General features: G+C 45.3%; 1 protein-coding gene across 6 annotated transcripts in view; it reads left to right on the forward strand.

Annotated features, from left to right (window-relative positions):
* Positions 1-23,008, forward strand: part of gas7b (growth arrest-specific 7b) — a 448,977-nt gene that overhangs the window by 403,126 nt on the left and 22,843 nt on the right. For all 6 annotated transcript variants that reach the window (XM_080209068.1, XM_080209072.1, XM_080209070.1 and 3 more), the window contains exons 12-13: positions 10,850-10,929; positions 19,607-19,705. In XM_080209068.1, the coding sequence (XP_080065194.1) occupies positions 10,850-10,929; positions 19,607-19,705 (179 nt within the window). The remainder of the gene's footprint in view (positions 1-10,849; positions 10,930-19,606; positions 19,706-23,008) is intronic.

Genomic DNA, 23,008 nt, shown 5'->3' on the forward strand with positions numbered 1-23,008 from the left:
GGCTGTTCTTGAGGATTTTCTGGGAGTGTTTGCACCTTTGGCCTTACTGGGATACCCTGTTTTGGTTTGTAGGGTAAAAAGATGACATAGCCTTTTGATGAGGCAGATGTGTCTCTCTGGTTGGGGTTGTGACCTAGACCCCTGATTAGAAGGCCCAGGATGATTTTTTAGTGCGGTTGAACACTCATACTGTTATTTCTGTGCAAAATCATAGAAGCCTTATGGTGCAGAAGACCATTCAGCCCATCAAGTCTGCACCAAGCCTCTGGCAGTGCATCCTACCCAGGCCCTTTCCCTGTAATCCCATGCATTTACCCCGCTAATCCCCTGAAACCACACATTTTGAGACAAGGGACAACTTAACATGGCCATCCACTTAACATGCATATCTTTGGACTATGGGAGAAAAGCGGAGCACCTGGAGGAAAACTACATAGACATGGGGAGAATGTGCTCCACACAGCCAGTGACCCAAAGCCGGGTCCCTGGAGTTGTGAGGCTGCAGTGCTCACCACTGTGCCACCATGTCGCCCTTATGTTCACCACCTGAATCTCCTTGTCCAGCCCTCTCCTCCACACATTGAAGTTTTGTTGGGCGGGCAAGTGCTCCCAGTAGTGTGATAATAGGGTGACTTCTTGTGGATGCTACATTCTCCAGCATGGTTATAATGGAGGTCACCTGTAGTCATGACCTTGGTGTAAATTCTGAGATCAGATTCCTGCAGATGATTGGCCTCTTATGCTTATCCTTGACCCAGGGCCAATAGACATTGACTGCTTCTTATCATTTGCCATCAGATTGGCAGGGCCCTCTTTTCACTGGCACCTCACGGAGAACTGTGCCAAATGGGAATAAAAATGGGGAAAATGGGACTGGCAGGGCCACTGTTTGGTAATTCAGTTCTGGAAGCCATGCCTCAGGAAGGATACAGTAACCTCAGAGAAAATACTGTGAAGGGAACCAAAGGATATGGTTGGGGGAGGGAGGACTGGAGAAGGCAGGACCGGAGAAGGCAGGACCAGGCTACCAAGTTGGATGATCGGCCATGATCATAATGAATGGCGGAGCAGACTCAGAGGGCCAAATGGCCTCCTCCTGCTCCTATTTTCTATGCTTCTGTGTGTTGATCAGAATGTACCTTGGACACACTAAGGCTAAATTATGGGGAGAGATCAAACACACCTTGGTTATACTCCCTGGAATTTAGAACATTAGGCACTCAAGATATTAGGGGCTACTGGAAAGGCAGTAAGAGAGGAACCATTTCACTAGCGAGTCTCCAAGTAGGGAAAATTACCTGAAAATTAAAGCGAGTTTTGTTAGGGGTGAAAAGCTTTACGCACCCAACATGGATGAGGTTTAGTAAAAACAAAATACTGCAACGCTGAAATCTAAAACAAAAGCTGAAAATGCTGGAAAATCTCAGCAGTTCTGATCCAGACTAGTCTTGAAATGTTGTATTCTCTTTCCATGGATGCTGTCAGACCTGCTGAGATTTTCCAGCATTTTCAGTTTTGCTTTGTGTGCGAAGCTTGTGACTCTGAGACTAGTTGGTAGATTTCTGTTAACCAAAGTTAAGAATACGGGGTGAAGGTTGGTGTATCAAGTTGGGTCAGATCAGCCATGGTCTCTTTGAATGGTAGAACATGCTTGGGCGGCATGGTGGCACAGTGGTTAGCACTGCTGCCTCACAGTGCCAGGGACACGGGTTTGATTTCCGATTTGGGTCACTGTGTGGAGTTTGCATATTTTCCCTGTGTCTGCATGGGTTTCCTCCTAGGTGCTCCGGTTTCCTCCCACAGTCCAAAGATGTGCAGGTTAGGTGGATAGGCCATGCTAAATTACCCATTAGTGTCAGGGGGACTAGCTAGGGTAAAGGCATAGGATTATGCGAATAGGGCATGGGTGGGATTGTGGTCGGCGTAGACTCGATGGGCTGAATGGCCTCCTGCGCTGTAGGATTCTATGATTCTAAATGACTATTCCTATTGTTATGTCAAAGAAATGTACAGCACAGAAACAGACCCTTCAGCCCTCCAAAATTCCTTGAACATTCTTCCCAAAGCAAGGCTGCAATCCTGTAGGACGCTTGGGTTGACTCCTACACACGGGAGCTTCCAGCACTGAATGTACCAGACAGTGGTCCTGCCAGTCCCATTTTCTCCATTTTTATTCCCATTTGGCACAATTCTCTGTGAAAAGTGGACCCTGCCAATCTGATGACAAATGATAAGAAACAGTCAATGTCTAATGGCTCTGGGTCAAGAATAAGCATAAGACGACTTTAAAGAGCGCCTTCCTTTTTTGGCCAATCCAAAATTTTTGAAGGGTCACACTCAATTCCAGGAACAGTCCAATTACCCAAAGGTCACAAATTTTACTAAGCGTGGTGATCAGGAGTGAAATGGGGGTCAGTACAGTTATGCAGACTGGATTTGAGTACTCTCAATACGCCTTGAGAATACATGCTAGGTCATGCCAGTGAACATCTGGGTGAAGGGTGCCACCACTCTCCCTTGTGGACTATTTTTGAAAAAAAAAGACAAATGATTTGCAGCGTTGAGGTCAGCCATGCTGAGCAGAGGAAATATGGAACATACACACACGATCTCTGCATCAAATCAACCCCAGACTGCAAGAGGTTTGAGGCCTTTCTGCAGTCTGTTGAACTTGGCAGATGTGTCAGGAATACTCTTTTGAAAAAAGAAAATCGGACCAAAGTCAACACTTTTCCAGTTACGAGCAAGTAACATGAATCAAAATCGAATGGCTGTTTCGGAAACGCAGAACCCTTCATGGCTGCTGTTCTATGAAAGTTATTAAATATCTTTTCTAAAAAAAAACTCTGCTGACCAGCAAATGCAAACTGAAAAGCTCTGAGTTTTTGTCTGCTGATACCAAAGTGAACTCGTTACCACTTCAACGGACAGCATTTGTGTTTCAGTCCAAATAATATAGGCCTTGCTGAAATAGTGCAAGGAACTTGCCGTGAAAGAATTTCAAACCCCTTGATGTAACGTTATATCTTTCATTGGCTATTTATCTATCAGTGATTACTATCATTTTGCTGTGTCTACTGAGAGGTCCCTATTCTCTTGAGACTTCTCCACTTAGCTGTACGATGTCCACCCTCTAAGAATATTGTGTCTCAATCTGATGATTTACAAAGCACGTTGCTGCTATTTTACATAAATTTCTCTGGTCCAAAAACAAAGCGACCGTTTTGAAACGGTCCGAGGTGGCTCTGTGGCCCCTCAAACCCAAGCAAACATTAACTGGAGAGTTCAGAATACTACTTCTCATGTATTGGCAAAGGAAGTTATTTAAACATATAGGCTCGGGTTTGTGGTCACTGGCAAAGGAATTGCTGTCGCCATTCATTAGGTTTCCAGCTGCCTGCAGACTTTTGGTACACTTCTGAGCAGCAGCATACAGTTAGCAGAGGCACGTTTCAGCCTGGTGTGCTCGACACAGAACCTGTGGCGTGTGAGCAGGGTAACCAGAAATGTATCACCTGAAGCAAACGAATTAAAAAACCCTGGTTGAGACGTGCAGAGTTTAAAGCAGGGAATATCGATTAAAGTATTTAATCATAGAATCCATACAGTGCAGAAGGAGGCCATTTGGCCCATCAAGTCTGCACTGACCACGATCCCACCCAAGCCCTATTCTGTAATCCCTCATATTTACCCTGCTAGTCCCCCTGACACTAAGGTTAATTTACCATGGCCAATCAACCTAATCCGCACATCTTTGGACTGTGGGAGGAAACCCATACAGACACGAGGGGAACGTGCAAACTCCACACAGACAGTGACCCGAGGCCAGAATCGAACCTGGTGCTGTGTCATCATGCCGCCTCTTAAAGTGTTGTAAAATCATTTACAGAAAGCTAAATGAAAAGAAGAAAGATGGGATTGAGAGAGATAAATAGTGAAGGAAAGGTTTCAGAGAGTGCAATTTGAATTTTGTCTTGAATCTCTAGCAACAATGAAGTTGCAAAGGAATGAGAATCCACGCACTAGTAAAATTATCTTTTCAGTACAAGGGACTTTGGCTTGAATTTTAAGGCAGAGAGGCTCTTAGCTAAGCGAAAATGGCCGTGGAAGTGGTGGTGATGGGGGGAGGGGCGGTTGGTAAGGCATGTTCTAAATAGCATATCCGTGGCCCATGGAAGCAAATGCAATTGCTAAAGTGCTCAGTCAGATCGTGGGATATCCAAGACATGAGTGGTGCGCTTTAAATCAGGTGGAAGTAGGTCTAAACTTACAGGTGTTTTGCCCATGGTGGAGACTGGGTGTATTGGCATAGTGTAAGGGCAATGGGGAGTGGATGGGGCTGCACAGGTTGGTATGAGTTGGTACTAAGTTTGCATAAGAGCTCGACAGGGTTATGGGAATGAGTGAGCATGGGTTGGCATGGAAGGTGTAAGAGTGGCCATGGGGTGTTGGGTCGAAGGACATGCATTGGTGTCAGATCTCTGAGGGATCGGTGGGTGGCAGAGGTTGGCATGAGTGGGTCATGGGTATTGTGTTGGGAGCAGGGTAAGGGCTGGAGAGCTCGACACAGAGCTGGAGCACCAAGGTCGGTCTTCTGTCCAGCCTGCAACCACGCCAGACAACTTCATGACTGTCTCTTGAGATGGTAGCCATGACTCCCATTTTCACCCACTGCCATCCCCAACATCAGAACAAAAATCCAAACTTCCGGGGCACCTTCTGGGTTGGATATGCAGAATGGAGAATTGTCTTTTTTCTGTGTTCCTTACCCGAGAACAAAAAGTTAGGACTTGTCTGGAAGTAATAATGATTTGCTCCATTGATAGGTGAGGTAATGGCCTAGTGGTATTATCGCGAGACTACTAATCCAGAAACTCAGTATTCTAATGTTCTGGGGGTCCTGGGTTCAAATTCTGCTACAGTAGATGGTGGAATTTGAAATCAAGTTTTAAAAATCTGAAATCAAGAATCTACTGATAACTGTGAATTGTCAATTGTTGGAAAATCCCATCTGGTTCACTAATGTCCTTTAGGGAAGGAAATCTGCCATCCTTACCTAGTCTGGCATACATGTGCCTCCAGAGCCACGACAATGTGTTTGACACTAAACTGCCCTTGGACAACTGGGGATAGGCAATAAATGCTGGTCAGCCAGTGATGCCCATATCCCACAAATGAAAATTAGAAAAAAGAATTTCACTGTCATCTGTATACACCAATCCAAACCTTTACTGGCAGGTTCAATGGATAATACTTTAACTTTGCATTCTTTGTGCGTTTAATGTTAAAATCTGTCAGTCAAATTCTGATCTAACAAAACCCCTGGACAACAGGCCAAATTGGATAGATTTCTGTCTGCAAATGCAGGGATACTGGAGGTCACAGCCTGATAAGCTCTCTGATAATGATGAGCTCTGAGGGTCTCCATTATTCATATCACAAAATCCAGGCCAATTGTTCGTCAAAATAAAATCAACAAAGGGGTAATGGATACGCAGATGCTCGTATAACCTCTCACTCTCTGTTTTGTCACAATAATATTAGCATCACCGATAGTTAATGTTACAACTTCTTGATTGAAAACAAAGATTCAACCTCACGTGGCTTTGGGAGACGCCAGTGATCCTACTGAACTAGGCTAAAGGCTATGAAATCTACATCTTGGGATGGTTTCCTCAAGTTAACTGGCTCCAGAAGGCTCATTTGAAGTTGCCATGTTCAGACGTTCAATATTTTCCCTCTTTGTTCTCAGGATATGGGCAGGGCCACATTTTATTGTCCATTCCCACTTGCCCAGGGAACTGGTAGTGAGCCTTCTATATGAACTGCTGGTGACCCTTGCACACTGCTGACAGAGCTTAAATCCTCCCTACTCGGTAGGAAGAGATGATCACATTTCAACTGGTTTAGTTTTAGGAAGACCTGTATGCAAGAACATAGGGCTGGATTTTGTGAGGTGCTGTGTGCTGCACATCCCTTCCCCAGCTAATAAGTGGGTGGTGAGGGTACCCCCACCCAGGAGCAAAATGGCTGCCTAATTAATAAAACTTGGAGGTGGGACTTGCACCTCTCAGGAACAGGAAATCTCACATCAGGGAGCTCTCTCTGTGCCGACAGCGCCATTGAGTGTGGTAGCCATTGCCAGTCTGCAGTTGGGGTTGAGGAGCCACTAATTACTCGATCTGGGTAAGCTGGTGAGTCAGGTGCCAAGCTGGCAGACCCTGTTGAGGGGTCCAGAGAGCTGGGGTTTTAGAGACCATACTGAGTGTGGTAGATTTATTTAGGTGGGGGGGCTGGAGCAGGAGTGTGGTATCTGATGGGCAGAGGGGCCCATCAATGAAGAACCCTCCTCCCAGCCTGAAAGGAAATATATTCAGCTGGGCACTTGGCCTAGGCATCTCCTGTTGCATGTTAACTCCAAGTGCTGGGGAAGATGAGGCCCTTAAGTGGCATTAATCACTCAATAGCTTCAATTGACCCACTGACAAGCAGGCCTGATGCTGCATTCCAACACGGGTAAAACTGGAGTGGTGGCGGGGCAGAGGTAGATGATGGGCAAGCTGCCTGTGGGATTTTACATGACTGCAACCCCCCCACATCCCACTATCACTATCACTCCTGGTGACCAGGGAGTGTTATCCAACTCTAGACAATCAACAGAGTTCTGTCAATCTCCCATTTTAACTTTGGAGTATTAGTAGAATAGGCAAATGGCTGTTTATCCTGTTTGTTTCCACTGACCTTTCATAAAGTCATGCTGAAAGTTCAGGAGAATGGCCATAGAAGTTCTAGTCCAACGCCGGCATCTCCACATCATAGAGGTTCTACCCAGAGAGCCTCACGAGAGCTGACATTCTCAAATCCGGACTTCAAACCATCCATCCTGCATTTCGTTCTTAATTACGATCGGTGTGAAATTTATTTTAACAACAGTGTAGTATTGGGTGGAGTTTTGCCTGAAGTTTCCCCATGTGGCAAATTCCCAATCTTGTTCACATTGAGAGAGAGGGCTGGGAGTTGCCAACTGAATGAATCATAGAATCCTATGGTGCAGTAGGAGGCCATTCGGCCCATCAAGTCTGCACCGATCTCGATCCCACCCAGGCCCTATGCCGTTAATCCCAGGCATTGACCCTAGCTAGTACCCCTGACACTAAGGGGCAATTTAGCAGGGCCAACCCACCTAACCCGCAAATATTTGGTCTATGGGAGGAAACCGGAGCCCTCAGAGGAATGCCAAGGCTTCTTTACAAGGAATGAATGAGAAAGAAACTGGACAATTTTCAAGTATCGAAGAGAATGTGGGCATTTTCCTGGAACATAATCATTATCATACCTTTCCGCCATTCCTTTCCATTCTTTCTCAGAAAGTTAAAAAGCGGGAAGATTTAGGTGGACAAATATCAATGAAGTTAAACCACATTCGAAGTGTTCTTTCCGAGGCTCAGTTGCTAAGAATACTGGCCTTGAGGAACTCGGCCAATACAAAGCAACCAGATTTTGGCCTCGGGGCTACTCAGGTTAGGGAAGAGATAAAATTAAACAGAGCTCCTCCTTGCTACTCTTGGATGATTCTTGATTGGACGCCTAGTGTGACAACCCCCAGGTCTTGCATGGGGGAATCACTGATTGACCTTCTTGAGGGACTTGTTGAATACGAGCTCCCTGGTGATTGGTAATTACCTTAGCTGGTGGAGTTCATATACCGAGCTCTGTATAAAACAGGCCCCTAAGTGGATCCGTCGTTCCGTCGTCCTGGCTGAGACCTGTTTGTGTTCACCAAAGGCTTGTGCTTTTGCTTTTCTTGATTATGTGCAATAAAGCACTGTTCTTTTAAAGCCAACTCCTGGAGTTATTGTACCTAGTAAGTGTACAATCAGACTTGGATATGATGCACTTGGAGATTAAATGGCAATTGTTAATTGTTGTCTAAGTATGCATGTGGAGAAAAGCCATGTGAATGGTGGGAACAAGAGGAGGGAGGCAGTTGTCACTTGTAGCAGCACTGATTTCCAATAACTGATGACCAAGAAACAACAATGGTCATTCACTAGTCTCAGCAGCTCTACGTGCTTGAACTCTGCCCATGCTCCAGGGAGAACCACTGCACTCCCATCACCTGACCCTTGTGTCATCATGTGACCACGCGGTCTACAGCCGATGATGCCTCAATCGATCAAGGCTAAGTACCTTCGTGAGATGAACGGGGAGGTGCAGGAGAAACAACAGTCAGAAATGTTTTTAAAAACAAATTGCTATTTGATGCATGCTGCTCCCAATATCGTGTAGAACAGCAACAATGCATACAGATGCTAAATGAAGCTATCTTGGGAAAGCTTGATTAGTAATATAAATCATTGAACAATGTGCTTAGGTCCCAGTATTTAATTCATTAACATGCAAGAAGTCGAATCCACACTGCCACCTTCTGGGAGTAATGTGACTGAGTGTTAAAACTACAGCTGTATTGTAAACTCAGCCCATGTTTTCATACTGTGGAGATGCCGGCGTTGGACTGGGGTAAGCACAGTGAGAAGTCTCACAACACCAGGTTAAAGTTAACAGGATATAAACCCGTCGGACTTTAACCTGGTGTTGTGAGACTTCTTACCACGTTCTCATACAGCAGTGAACTTTGAAGCACTTGTACAAGATTGTCCGTGCTGTTCAGAACCTAGATAGGGCAAAGGCCCAATGACTGTGAGGTTTATGAATGTCGAGCACATAACATCACTGCAAGTGATTTTTCAAATTGATTTCCTAATCAGCAAATTTACTTTGACTTCCTGTAGCTTGACCCATTGAGATGGATGCTGCGTCACCTCATTCATTCGGAGTTGAGCTATGAGGAGAGGCTGAATAAACTAGGCTTGTACTCGTTAGAGTTTAGAAGAATGAGGGGAGATCTCATAGAGACGTATAAGATGATGAATGGGATGGATAGGATAGAGGTGGAGAGACTCTTCCCGCTCAAAGGACAGTAGGACTAGGGGACACAGCCTCAAGATAAAGGGGGGGGGGGGGGTGCGGTTTAGAACGGAGTTGAGGAGGAACTTCTTCACTCAAAGGCTGGTGAATCTCTGGAATTCTCTGCCCGTTGAAGCGGTGGAGGCTGCCTTGCTAAATATTTTTAAGACGCAGGTTGATGGGTTTTTGATAAGCGAGGGGATTAAGGGTTATGGGGAGAGGGCGGGAATATGGAACTGAGCCACGACAGAGCAGCCATGATCTTATTGAATGGCGGGGCAGGCTCGAAGGGCTAGATGGCCTACTCCTGCTCCTATTTCTTATGTTCTTATGTTCTCATCCAGTACTCGATTGGTCAAAGAGTTAGGTTTTTCAAAATGTTTGCAAGGAGATGAGAGAGGTAGAGGGGAGGAATGGTTTTTGGGAGGGAATTCCAGAGTTTTGGGCCTTGTCTAGGCAATGCGGTGGCATGGTGGTACAGTGATTAGCATTGCAGCCTCAGTGCCAGGAACACAGGTTCAATTCCAGCCTTAGGTGACTGTTGGAGCTTGCACATTCTCCCTGTATCTGCGAGGGTTTCCTCTGGGTGCTCCAGTTTCGTCCCACAGTCCAGAAGATGTGTGGGTTAGGTTGGTTGGCCATGCTAAATTACTCCTTAGTGTCAGGGGGATTAGCAGGATAAATACATGGGGTTACGGAGATAGGGCCTGGGTGGGATTGTTGTGCAGGCTCAGTGGGCAAATGGCCTCCTTCTACACTATAGGCATTCCGTTGTTCTACTAAAGGAAAGGCCTCCAATGGTGGAACGATTAAGATCAGGGATGCTCTGACGAGCAGAAATTTCCACCTGTTAGGAAGATCAGGTCCATTTTCTGCTGTCCCTGCCACATCCCTCTTCCTCAGAAACCAGTGGAGACTGGAGCAGTTTGATGTCAAGGTGAGCTTCCTACCTCATGTCTACTATGTCACCATGATTGTGTGATGTAGTATCGCCTGATTCTACCTCTGCCTCTGCTGTTCAAAACCTTCCTCCATGCCTCTAAACTCCATTACTTTCTTGGATGGCCTCCCATCTTCCATCCTACGTAAACACGAATTCAACCAAAACTTTGCTGCCCACTAATCCTGTCCATCTATAACCTTGTGGTTTTGCTGATCACCTGATTTTAAAATACTTATCCTGGTTTCAACTCTATCCATGGCCTTACTCTCTTCCCGTCTCTGAAATCTCTGCTATCTCCATAACTTTTGAAATTTCTGAAAGCCTGTAATTTTGGCTACTTGAGCATCCCTGATCCTAAATTGTTCCAGCATTGGCAGCCTTCCCTTTAGTAGACTAGGCTGAAAACTCTGGAATTCCCTCCCTGAAACAACTACTCCCCTTGACATTTCTCTCACATGTAGCTCTGTAAAACCTAACTCTTAGACCAAACGCTCGGTCAGTTGTCGTAATTTCTCTGTATGTAGCGTGGCATCAGATTTTGTTTGATGTCACCCCTTTGAAGTTGCTTGGAACGTTTTATTGTATTCAACACGTTGGTGGGGAGCAAATTCCAAGAGAACACCCTATCTGACTGGTTGGAATAGCGTGCGCGCGCGCCTTTGTGGCGATAGTGTGCGCGCGCGCGCCTTTGTGGCGATAGTGTGCGCGCGCGCGCCTTTGTGGCGATAGTGTGCGCGCGCGCGCCTTTGTGGCGATAGTGTGCGCGCGCGCGCCTTTGTGGCGATAGTGTGTACATGTATGTTTGTGGGTCCATGTGATTAAAAACAGAACTATTTCATGAGAAATGTGTTTGTTGGCTCCCAGAAAGCACTGAGCAGCACGCTGGGGTTTAGATGTTTACATAACCCAGTCTTTAATAAGTGCTGTTTGCAATTCCAGGTGATGAGCTGACGCGCTGTGTTGATCTCTACAATCAAAGCCAATCCAAATGGTTCGAGGAGATGGTCACAACAACTCTGGTGAGTACCAGACAAAATCATGTCCTTTAAACATCTCTAGGGGCACTTTCCTTGCAGTAACGTTGCAGTCTTAAATGGTTAGGGATTTGGTCAAAATGTCAGCAAGCAATCCTTCCCCAGGTTATGTTAAATCTATTCTACCATCGATCTTCCAGAAGAAAAGTTTTCTGTACACTAGTCTCTTTTCTCATCCAAGGTTATCCAAAAGAAATACATTGATGTTGAGATAATAAACAGCTTTCTGAGAGTAATCTTGTTGAGTTGCGATTATGTATCGGGCGAGTGAATTGTTCAACGGGTTTCTGCATCTTACCCAATGATAATGCAAGTTTAGTGTACCCTGACCTCTTGAGCTTTGTCAGGCTGCCATTTTGATTTCAGTCCAGTGTGTGTACATGTGAATGACGAGTGAGGCCATGGATCAGGCTTAATAAAAGCAAAATACTGCAGATGCTGTGAATCTAAAATAAAAACGGAAAATGCTGGATAAACTCGGCAGGTCCGGCAGCGTCTGTGGACGGAGAAACAGTGTCTTTGTGACACTTCTTTAGATCAGGCTTGGTGCTTGAGACTGATTAGCATACTCTAGATGTGAATGTTGGCCCCTAATGTGTTGGTACCTGTGAAACAGCATGTAGTGTGGAGCTGACTCACAGCAGAGAAAACGAAGGAGAAAAATTAGAAACAGATGGGGGATAAAACCCAGACATAAGAATACCAAGATGTCTAGGTTAGGGGCATGAGCAGGTTAGATATGTGGGGTTACGGGGATAGGGCCCAGGTGGGATTGTTGATGGTGCAGACTCGATGGAGCTGAATGACCTCCTTCTGCACTGTAGGATCCTATGATTCCTGAATAGAAACATAGAAACTAGAAGCATGAGTAGGCCATTTGGCCCTTCAAGTCTGATCTGCCATTCATTTTGATCACGAGCAATCATCGACTTCAATTCCCCTCTTCTTCCCATGTTCCTTGATCCCTTTATCCCTAGAGCTATATCTAATTTCTTCTTGAAATCAGACAATATTTTGGCCTCAACTACATTCGGTGGTAATTAATTCCACACATTCACCACTCTCTGGGTGAAGAAATTTCTCCTCACCTCAGTCCTAGTGAAGAAATTTCTCCTGACCTCAGTCCTAAAAGGTTTACCCCTTATCCTCAAACCCCTAGTTCTGCTAAAGATGCAGCTATCTTTCCTCTTTTCCGTGATGGCAACTATCGGTTTGAAACTCTTTAAATTACATCATCTATGTCTACATAATGTACATCTAGAGCCTGAAAAACTATTTGTACCCTGCTTTTCCACATCACAATCTTGGAACATCCCAAATATTTCAGTTCTTCATTTCACACTGTACAGGACTGTCCTTGCTGCTGACAGCCCAGAATGGGCAAGGCTCTGATAATTGTGAGATTTATGGTTGCAGATCACATAACAGTCCCATTCTGCAAGGTGATTTTTTCTTTTAATGTATTTCCTACTCAGCAGATTTTTACATAAGCTTCCTGTAGTTTGACCCACTGAGGTAGATACTGTGCCATATCCTTTCAGTCTCGTCCAGTACTGGACTAAGCAGAAATTCCCATCTATCAGGAAGACCAATAACATGTTTGGGTCCCCAGCCACTAACTCTGCTTCCTATCCATCAACTCCATCCCACTTCCTTAGCAACTGTCAGAGACCGAACCAGTTTGCAACCTTCGTATCATAACCGGCTTCCAAGATGAGCTTCGCACCACATACCTGCAGAAGGAAGTACTTCTGAAGCACGATTATCATGTAAACAAACACAGCAGCCAATTTGTGAACTGCAAGGTGCCACAAATAACACTTGACTGATTGATCTGATAATGTTGGCTGAAGAAGAGCTGGCTTTTTTTATAATGAACTTGTATGCATCAACCCGACTAGGTAAGCAATACCTCTGTATCGGATTTCATGTGAAAAAGCCTCCCACAACGCAAATTCCCTTTGGTCCACTGGAATGTAGATTAAAACCCACAACCACCTGGGGCTGAGGTACAATTCCTGCCAACTGATTCTAGCAGGAACGTTAAGTCTGCAGCTATGAGGAAGCAACTCTTGGCTTCCCCATGGAACATGTCTTACTTAGGATATGGAGAGCTTTCTCAAGGCACACTGCGGGTAGATAGCTCACAAACTTCCTCCAAGGTCTTTGATTTGGATCCTTTAGGTTTATAGATTATCAGGAATAATTGCTGATGGAACTGTTCTTCAACTGTGAATTTGGCTCCTTTTAGCACTTAGGTTATCATAGAATCATAGAACCCTACAGTGCAGAAAGAGGCCCTTCGGCCCATCGAGTCTGCACCGAACACAATCCCACCCAGGCCCTACCCCCATATCCCTACGTATTATACCCACTAATCCCTCTAATTTACGCATCCCTAGACAGTAAGAGGCAATTTCTTAGCACGACCAATCAACCTAACCTGGTTTGTGGGAGGAAACTGGAGTACCAGGAGGAAACCCCCGCAGACACGAGGAGAATGTGCAAACTCCACACAGACGGTGACCCGAGCCAGGAATTGAACCCAGGAAACCCTGGAGCTGCGAAGCAGCAGTGCTAACCACTGTACTACCGTGCTGCCCAGAATCCCTCCAGTGCAGGAAGAGGCCATTTAGCCCATCTAGCATGCACCAACAACAATCCCACCAGAATCCCATTCCCACAGCTTCATATATTTATGCTGCTAATCCCTCTGACACTAAGGGACAAGTTGGCATGGCCACGCAACCTAACCCGCGTATCTTTGGACTGTGGGAGAAAACCAGTGCACCTGGAGGAAACCCACACAGATACAGGGAGAACCTACAAACTCCGCACAGTCACGCAAGGCCAGAATTGAGCGTGGGTTCTTGGCATTGTAAGACAGCAGTGCTAACCACTGTGCCACTGACTAGCACTACCAGTTTCTGGGACTTAGTCTTAGAAGGCCAGTAGCAACCCCACAGATGATTTGGCGGAATTTCCTGAGCTCTATGCCCTTGATGATCTATGTCTTTTCTGGCCATCAACCACAGCAGAATCCAACAAAGCTGAATTGGCTGTATGATGGCCTCCGTGTTGCAAGATTGGCCAGTGGCAGATGTAGAGTTAGCGGGGGCTCCGTGCACAGCTATTTTTGAAATTCCCCCTCACTCCTCGTGGGCTGCGAAGCCAAGAAAATACACAAACGGATCAGTGGTTCTTCACTTGTGAAAACATACCTGTGTGAATAATCATGTTGCTGAAATCCAAGCTTACCGCTTGCCTGAATGCAAGATGATAAATATTGTGGGATAAGCAAACATGGAAGTTGCTGACAAGCTGGAAGGATCAGCTGATGACATCAGTGCCACAGAAACAGGTCCAAGGCCAAATTGTTACAGAAAACTGTTACCGCAGGAAATGTGATTATTTTATCACAATTTGTTTTTCTTGTGCTTTTTATGACTTGCAAGGAAGTAAAAACAATGTGGTGATGCATCTCGAAGTATTTTGAAAGGTGAAGTCATTTGTTAGATCATTTTAATTAAAATCTGTACACAAGGGATGGCACAGTGGCTAGCACTGCTGCCTCACAGCACTAGGGACCTGGGTACAATTCCAGCATCAGGTCACTGTTTGTATGGCGTTTGCATCTTCTCCCTGTGTCTTTCCTCCCACAGTCCAAAGATATGTGGGTTAGGTTGATTGGTCATGCTACAATTACCCTTTGTGTCAGGGGGACTAACAGGGTAAAAATGTGGAGTTGTGGGAATAGGGCCTGGATGGGATTGTGGTCGGGTGCAGGCTGAATGGCCTCTTTTTGCATTGTGGGGATTCTATGATGCTATGGGCTGTACAGCTACAGGACAGGGTTTGAAAAAGGTGAAAAGACCAGGGGAGAGGCGGCAAAGAGTTTTTGTGGAGGAAATTCCAGAAAGTAAAAGATCCGGATGACCAACTTCTGAATTCAAACGGCAAACATTCAGGCAGAATGACTCCCACCGCGTAACATAAATACATAAGATCCCCGCATGTTTCCGATTCTACCTCGTGTCTTCAAAAGAATCCATTTCATTGACCGAATTCCATGAATTGCAATCGGGGAGAGTGGAAAATTGAACGTTGGAGAAGTATAAAGTTATTTGACTGCATTTTACTGTTCTTCAATATCACTGAACTGGAATACGGTGACCCATTAACGGATTGATGAGGTCGACGGATACAGATTTAAGTGTTGGAAGACAATGGCCAGTGGTGGATTCAGAGTTAGTGGGGCCCTGTGCACAGTTTCATTTTTGCCCTCCCCCCTTCCCCCACCCCATTCCTTAGGACGTGAAGCCAAGCTAATACACAGATGGAGTAGCGCTTCTTCACTTGTAACTTCACGCACTCTAGTCTGACGTAAAAATGACACGATCAGACATGATCAAATCCAAGCATTAGACATGAGACATATTAGAAGATCCCAGCAGCTGACATTCAGGGCCTTTATATACCATATTCGTAACACCAACTGATTGCACAAGTAGGCGTTTGCTGTAACTGTGCGGTTCCACTTTCTCTTGCATTAATGACTTTCTGATCTGCACTTGGGCCAGAGTTTGTGGCTGTTGTACACTGAAGGATCCAGCGCTGTCCCTGGATGTGTCAGTTGTGTAGCGGTGGGGTATAACCTTAACAGGGAAGGCAGTGACATAGTGGTATGGTCACTGGACCAGTAATCCGGAGACCCAGGATAAGGCTGTGGAGACCCAGGTTCGAATCCTACTATAGCAGATGGTAAAATTCAAATTGAATAAAAATCTGGAACGTAATGTCCAATGATGTCCATGAAATCATTATCGATTGTTATAAAGAGCTATCTGTTTCAATTCAGAAACTCAGCTAATGCTCTGGGGACCTGGGTTTGAATCCCGCCACTGCAGATAGTGGAATTTGAATTCAATAAAATAAATCTGGAATTAAGAATCTACTGATGATCATGAAACCATTGCCAATTGTCAGAAAAACCCATCTGGTTCACTAATGTCCTTTAGGGAAGGAAATCTGCCACCTATACCTGGTCTGACCTACATGTGGCTCCAGAGCCACAGAAATGTGGTTAACTCTGAAGTTCCTCCTCGAGGACAATTAGGGATAGGCAATAAATGCTCGTCCACGTGATCATCTACATGCCATAGCGCGCAAGAAACAATACTTTTCACAGTATGATAGTACATGTGACAATAATAAATAAAATCAGAATGTTGGTGAGGGTGAAACAATAATTGTCAGAACATTAGCTGGACTTGCTTTAAATAACCTGCACTGTAATGAGCAAAGAACTGAAAACTTAATTCAAATAATGCAAAGATTATCAAGAAATGTGCAAAGCCTTTTGACTCAACTTGCTGATCGAACCAGCTCTTTCAAAATTCCCTCAAGCCTTCTCTTTAGAAACATTAACTATTTCTTCACCCCACCCTAGTGGCTTCCTTTACTCCAGATCGTTGTGGCTCTTCGGGTGAAAAATTTCCACCGATTTCCTTCCTTATCCCTGACTCCATTTTGAACCTGCGGCTCCTGTTTTTAATCAGATGACGTGTAATGAGCTGCATTATTCAGTGTAAAGGATGTTCTTCAATGTGGGTTGTTTGAGGATTTGCAAACGTGCATTCTAAAGTGCCTAATCCCAGAGCAAAAGTCATGATTTCCTCTTTAAGTCAGTCAGCACTGTTCTTGGGGAGTGTGGGTACTGTGAGAGTTGCTATCCTTTGGATGGGTTAAACCAAGGCCCCTTGGGTAGGCCGGAAAGATTCCATGCAGTGCTTTGAAGACAGACATGTGGCTTTTCCAGATTTCATGGTCAATATTTATTACTGAAATCACTTCATAAGGAAAAGATTATCTAGTCATTATCTCATTGTGCAATCCCACAAGCAGCAATCTGGGGTGCAGTGTTTCCTGCATTACAACAGTGACCCTATTTCAAAATGTATTCTGGGACATTCTTGAGGTTGTGAAGGTTGCTGTAAAAATGTGGAGTGGCACAGTGGTTAGCACTACTGCCTTACAGTGCCGCTGACATGGGTTCGCAGCTTGGGTCACTGTGTGGAGTTTGCACATCCTCCTCATGTCTTCAAGGGTTTCCTCCGGAAGTTTTGGTTTCCTCCCGCAGTCCGAAAGACACGCAGGTTAGGTACATTGGCCACGCTGAATCCTCCCTCAGTGTACCCGAACAGATGCCAGAACGTGGTGACTAGGGGATTTTCACAGTAACTTCATTGCAGTGTTAATGTAAGCCTACTTGTGACACTAATAAATAAACTTTAAAAATAAAACTTTTTAAGACTGTGGTGCACAAATCCAACATGTTTAATGGCGTGCGGGTGTTAATGGAAATGCCAGCATTTCTTGCCCAGCCTGAGCAGAGTGACTTTCTAGGTAAATCTCAGAGGGCAGTTAAGAGTCACCCATGTTCCTGTGGATATGGAGTCACGTGTAGGCCAGACCTGGTAAGGATGGCAGATTTCTTTCCCTTCGTTACAGGCAGTTAGTGAACTAAATGGGGTTTTTACAACAGGTGGTGATAGTGTCACGGTCACCATTGCTGAAACTAGTTTTATAGTTCCAGAGTTATGTTAATTGAATTTAAATTTCACCAAGGTCGGATTTGAACCCGTGCCCCTTTATAGCATTAGCCTGGGTCTCTCGATTATGAGTCCGCGACATTACCACAACACCACCATCTCTTTTCACCCACCCTTCTGCGATCTGGTCAACCTACCCTGCTGCTTCCAGCACGAGCTGTTTGCTTTGCACCCACATACCATAGGTTTTGGGCACAAACTAGTGGGCACATTAAGAGAGTCAGTTTGATCAGTTCCTGTTTTGCCGTGTTCAGGAGAGTAGCTAGCGGTGCGAGTTTCACATCTGTTTCCTGTTAGAAAAGTGGTGAACTCACAAAGCAGATCCTGCGGTAGCTGGAAACACTGCACCAGTAATAAATTAAACCTGTGTTTATCGCTGTTGCGCTGGCTAAAGGCACGGCGCTTTTGCAAGGGGATGTGCCAGACGGCCTTGCAGCAGCAGTATTGTTCTGCCAGAGTGCAGCAAGTGGCTTTGCATCCATCAGATTCTGTTATTTACTTCTCGCTGCGAGGGGTAAATTGTCAACGTGTATCCATTATAACCTGGACACAGCCTCCCCAGCCCCTGACAAGTGAAAACAGCAAATGCATTAAAGATACGCTGTACAAGACAGAGAGTGGGACTTTCTGGCCGTGCTTGCCCCAGACCGGAAAATCCTGACCTTTGCGCGGTCCTATCCTGCCCGCTACAATTCCCACGGCGGGTAGGATGGGAATACTCCACTCTCTGTGTCCTCAGATAGTAGTGATAGTTGCTCTCCAATTTTCAGCTGGAGTCGGTTGTTTGGAAAGCCAACAGATGTAAGCCAGGCGTTAAAGGGCGCCGTGATTCAACTGCAACCTTGCCTTTAATCGCTGATTTGTTCAGTTCAAGATTGACAAAAACCCCCTCTGCCTCCCCTCCCTGCTCCACGTGTGCCACTGACCCCAGCCATAGCTCTTGGCAGATTTTCTCACTAGGAGGAAATGATCAGCAGTGATTGGCACCCCATATTCATGTACTCTTTTTAAGTGCCTTTTGTGACTATATAAATATGAAAATGGGCTGTTACACAACAGCTGGGATCAGTTTAGCTCATTTGACTGTGTATGTCTGGTTTCGTGATGCAGAATGGCGCCAACAGCACGGGTTCAGGTCCCGTACCGGCTGACGTTATTGGGTGACATGGTGGCACAGTGGTTAGCACTGCTGCCTCACGGTGCCAGGGTCCCAAGTTCAATTCCGACCTCAGGTCACTGTGTGGAGTTTGCACTTTCTCCCCGCGTCCACATGGGTTTCCTGCAGATGCATCGGTTTCCTCCTACAATCCAAAGCTGTGTGGGTTAGGTTGAGTGGCCATGTTAAATTGACTCCAGTGTCAGGGAGATTAGAGGGTAAATGCATGGGGTTGCAGAAATAGGGCCTGGATGGGATTGTGGTTGGTATAGACTTGAAAGGCCTCCTTCTGTGCTGTAGGGATTCTATGGTTCACAAGGATATCCTGGGTTAATTATTGAAAGTCACTGGGAGCGCAAAATGAATTAGCATCATTATACTGAGTGCCACCTGCCAATAGATTACCCAGAGTCTAATATTAGTTCCAATAATGTTTTGATGCCCATAGGGTGATGAGGCACATAGAATGGGAACCTCACTATCCCAGGAAGTAGTTAATATGAGGGGAAACTAGACAAGTACTTGCAGGATAAAGGAATACAAACTTATTAGATGAGAACTGCCTTGTTCAGAGGATGAAAACATGGCTATAGAGCAGTTGGGCCAAATAATCTTTTTGTTTAACCTCTTTTACTAATTGTTGACTAAATTTGCAATTTAAGATTTTGCGAGGCCTGCCTATTACTGTTGGAATAGGCTCCACTTCTGGCTGGATTACGGTGCCTGGTCTGGGTTTCAATCTGACAGAACCGGACCCGCAGCCTCATTTTCCATTGATCAAAGTGTTGGCACGAATCAGTCACTCGGGTGTTAAATTTGAATAAATCGACAGAAACCTGCAAGTTAGGGGGACGCTCGTTTCACCAGTAATTCTGTTTATTTTTTAACTATCCAGGAACTCGAGAGGTTGGAGGTCGAAAGGATTGAAATGATTCGGCAACACCTCTGTCAGTACACACAGCTTCGTCACGAGACAGACATGTTCAACCAAAGTGTAAGAAATCTTGCTCCTGTGTAACCACTGGAGAACATTCACACAATAATAAAGCTGCTGCCTTTAGTCCACAATTGTTTTGGAAACTTAAGGTGGGGGGTGGGGGGGGGCGCGTGGGGGGGGGGGGGGGGCGCGTGGTGGTGGTGGTGGTGTTGTAGCAGGGGGGATGCAAGGGGGAAGTGTGGCTGCAGGGGGCACGTTTATAGGAAAACTTTAATTCCAAAGTTTTATACAATTTTAACGTGTGTGGGCAACATAGAAAGATGGAGTGATCCATCTGATCAGCTCTAATAATTGTCCCTTTGCTTGAAGAGCTGCACAATTCTCCATCTGTGCTATTTGCTTCCCCTGATGTGTTTTTTTTTAGCTGCTATTTTAATGTAATCCTTTAAAGAAAAACTCACTTCCTTGTTGATTTTCCTCAGTGTGTATTTCAAAATGTTCCAGATAAGTTAACCCGCACATCATAAGTCTCATTGCTTCTTGTGTTCGAAGCACTTGTTTTAGAACGTTGGCATCCCCGGCAGTAGGCTGCTTGTGTTAATTAGCTGTCACCTTTTTTATCTTGTCGGTAATATAGAGTAACTAGCTTATTGCTGCTCTTACGTTGGCGAGGCTCAAGCTGTTTCCAATAGCAACGCTTCCTTTTTAATGCCGTGGCAGGAATCCAGTGCAGAAGGTGGAACAACAACCCTTTACAATGACAGCTCCTCTTCTTTATCTGCTGGTAGCCATCTAATCAGTGATAAAAGGTGTTTGCGGGGTGGGGGGGTGGTGGGGAACGGTTGCATAGGCTTGATTTCTCACTGACATTTGATCTGGTCAACAAATCAGACATTAGCCTTCTAAATTAATCATCAAGGATTCAGAACTGTTTGTTTGCTCAGCGATGCTTTGAAAAAAAAGGTCATTGAGATTTGTTTAATTGCCTTTTCAGCGGTGATCAAGTTCACTGCACCCAGGGCTCCCGCTGCCTCGTGGTTACAAGTAGCTGGCTAGATTTATATTGCATGTTTTGCGAATGCCTAAACTGGATCGTTTCATTTTACATGTGTTCAAGTTGCATGTAGCGACTTAGTTGAGTCTCTGGATTCAATCCCACACAGATAGATGATAGATCTATATCTGGCCCGTTAGCATTTTGGGTGTCAGTTTTCTGAAACCGCTTTGCAGTTTGACAAGCGTTGAGGCCTTTTTTAAATTCTTTCCCCCTTGCAGCTGCCAACTTACTTAAGTGCAGCAGGTGGCTCTTTACATTCGTGCCTGTTACTTCAGCGTGTAAGATTCTTCAGCAGCAAGCAAAATTTAGATGCAGCCGAAAATAGGATTGCAGGGTGCAAAAAAAAAACCAATACCTTTTTGGTCACGGGGTAAGATTTCTGACCAGCTCCACTGGATAAGTGAAAGGGGGAATCAGACATACTCTCTTTCACCTTCGTCCATTGGGCAAAAGATACAAAAGTCGGAGGTCACGTACTGTCTGACTCAAGAACAGCTTCTTCTCTGCTGCCATCAGACTTTTGAATGGATCCACCGTATATGAAGCCGATCTTTCTCTACATCTTATCTATGACTGTAACACTATATTCTGCACCCTCTCTTTTTCCTTTTCTCCTACGTACTCTATAAATGTTTCATTGTGCGCAAGAAACGATGCTTTTCACTGTACCCCAATACATGTGACAATAATAAGTCAAATCAAAAGACTGGACGATTGCTCCCAGATATGGGCAATGATTTTTTTGCCCCATCGTGGCGGGACCTGCCTGCCTCAGGAGATTCGGCAGCCCAGCCACAATTCCAGTAACTTTCGGCGGGACTGGAAAATCCCACCATGGTTTGCACCTGATTGCTCTCATTAGAACCCCTCCAGCGTAGAAGGAGGCCACTCGGCCCATCGAGTCTGCACCAACCACAATCCCACCCAGGGCCCTATCTCCGTAACCCCACATATTTATCCTGCTAACCCACCTGACACTAAGGGGCGATTTAGCAAGGCCGACCCACCCAACCTGCACACCTTTGGACTAAGAGAGGAAACTGAAGTCCCGGAGGAAACCTACACTGATGCGGGAACAAAGTGCAAACTTCACACGGTGACCCAAGCCAGGAATTGAACCTGGGTCCCTGGCGCTGTGAGGCAGCAGTGCTAACCACTGTGCCACCAAATTTTATTTACCCAAACAGCAACTTCTGCAGACTTTTTGAAGTGCCAAAAAGGACAATTATTTTTTTGCTGAATTTACCTGGGGAGAGATTGTAAGTGAAGCATCTACAGGAATTGAATCAGAACAGGATCTGAAGTTAAAATGGCACAGAAATAGGCAATTTCCAATGAGCCATATTCCACTCTCCATAAATTTGTGCTTATCCAAAATTTGTTACCCATTCCCGAAGCTCGTCATGTCTGGTCCACCCCTCACCACTGTGTTTCCTGGCCTATGTTGGCGCCAGGTCTGGCAAGGTGTCGGTGATAAAATTCCTGTTCTTATTTTAAAGCCTGTCTACTTCTCCATAACTTCCTGCAACCCCATAAACCTCCCTCTGTCTGCTCCTCCAATTCTGGTCTTCCCTGATTTTAATTATTCCGCCATTAGTAACCATACGTTTCAGCTGCCTATGTCCCAAGGCCTGGAATTCCCTTCCTAAATCTTTCCATCTTGATTTCCTCTGTTGAAACGCTCCTGAAAATCTGCCAAACTTTTGGCCATCTGTCTTAATGTCCTTATGTAGCTCAGTGGCAAGTTTTGTCCAATAATGTTCCTAGGAATCATTTGGTTGCTACATAATACAAGTTCTATTCTCACCTTGGCTCATTATAGGTTAGTCCACTCAATAAACAAATATGGTTGCACAGATCATATAGATGATTAAAGCAGTAGTCAGCACTTACGTGCAGCACGGTGATTAGCACTGTTGCGCCTCAGCACCAGAGACCCTGGTTCGATTCTTGCTTGGGCCACTGTCTGTGTGGAGTTTGCACGTTCTGTCCACGTCTCCGTGGGTTTCCTCCCGGTGCTCCGGTTTCCTCCCACACACCAGAGTTAAATGGACTGATCGTGATAAATGCCTCTTAATGTCTCAAGATGTGTACGTTAAGGGATTAGTAGGGTAAATATATGGAGGTTGGGGGGCTGGTCCTGGGTGAGATGTTCTGTCGGAGGGTTGGTGCAGACCTGCTGGGCTGAATGGCTCCTTCTGTACTGTAGGGATTTTGTGTTCCCATCTTTTCATTTGCACGCGTTTCCTCTTCACGTAATCTACAGTTCACCAAAGGTTCTCTGGATTGATTCTAGAGATGAA

Source organism: Carcharhinus amblyrhynchos, chromosome 21, assembly GCF_965287045.1.
Source record: "Carcharhinus amblyrhynchos chromosome 21, sCarAmb.v2.hapA, whole genome shotgun sequence".
In the NCBI taxonomy this organism is placed as follows: Eukaryota; Metazoa; Chordata; class Chondrichthyes; order Carcharhiniformes; family Carcharhinidae; genus Carcharhinus; species Carcharhinus amblyrhynchos.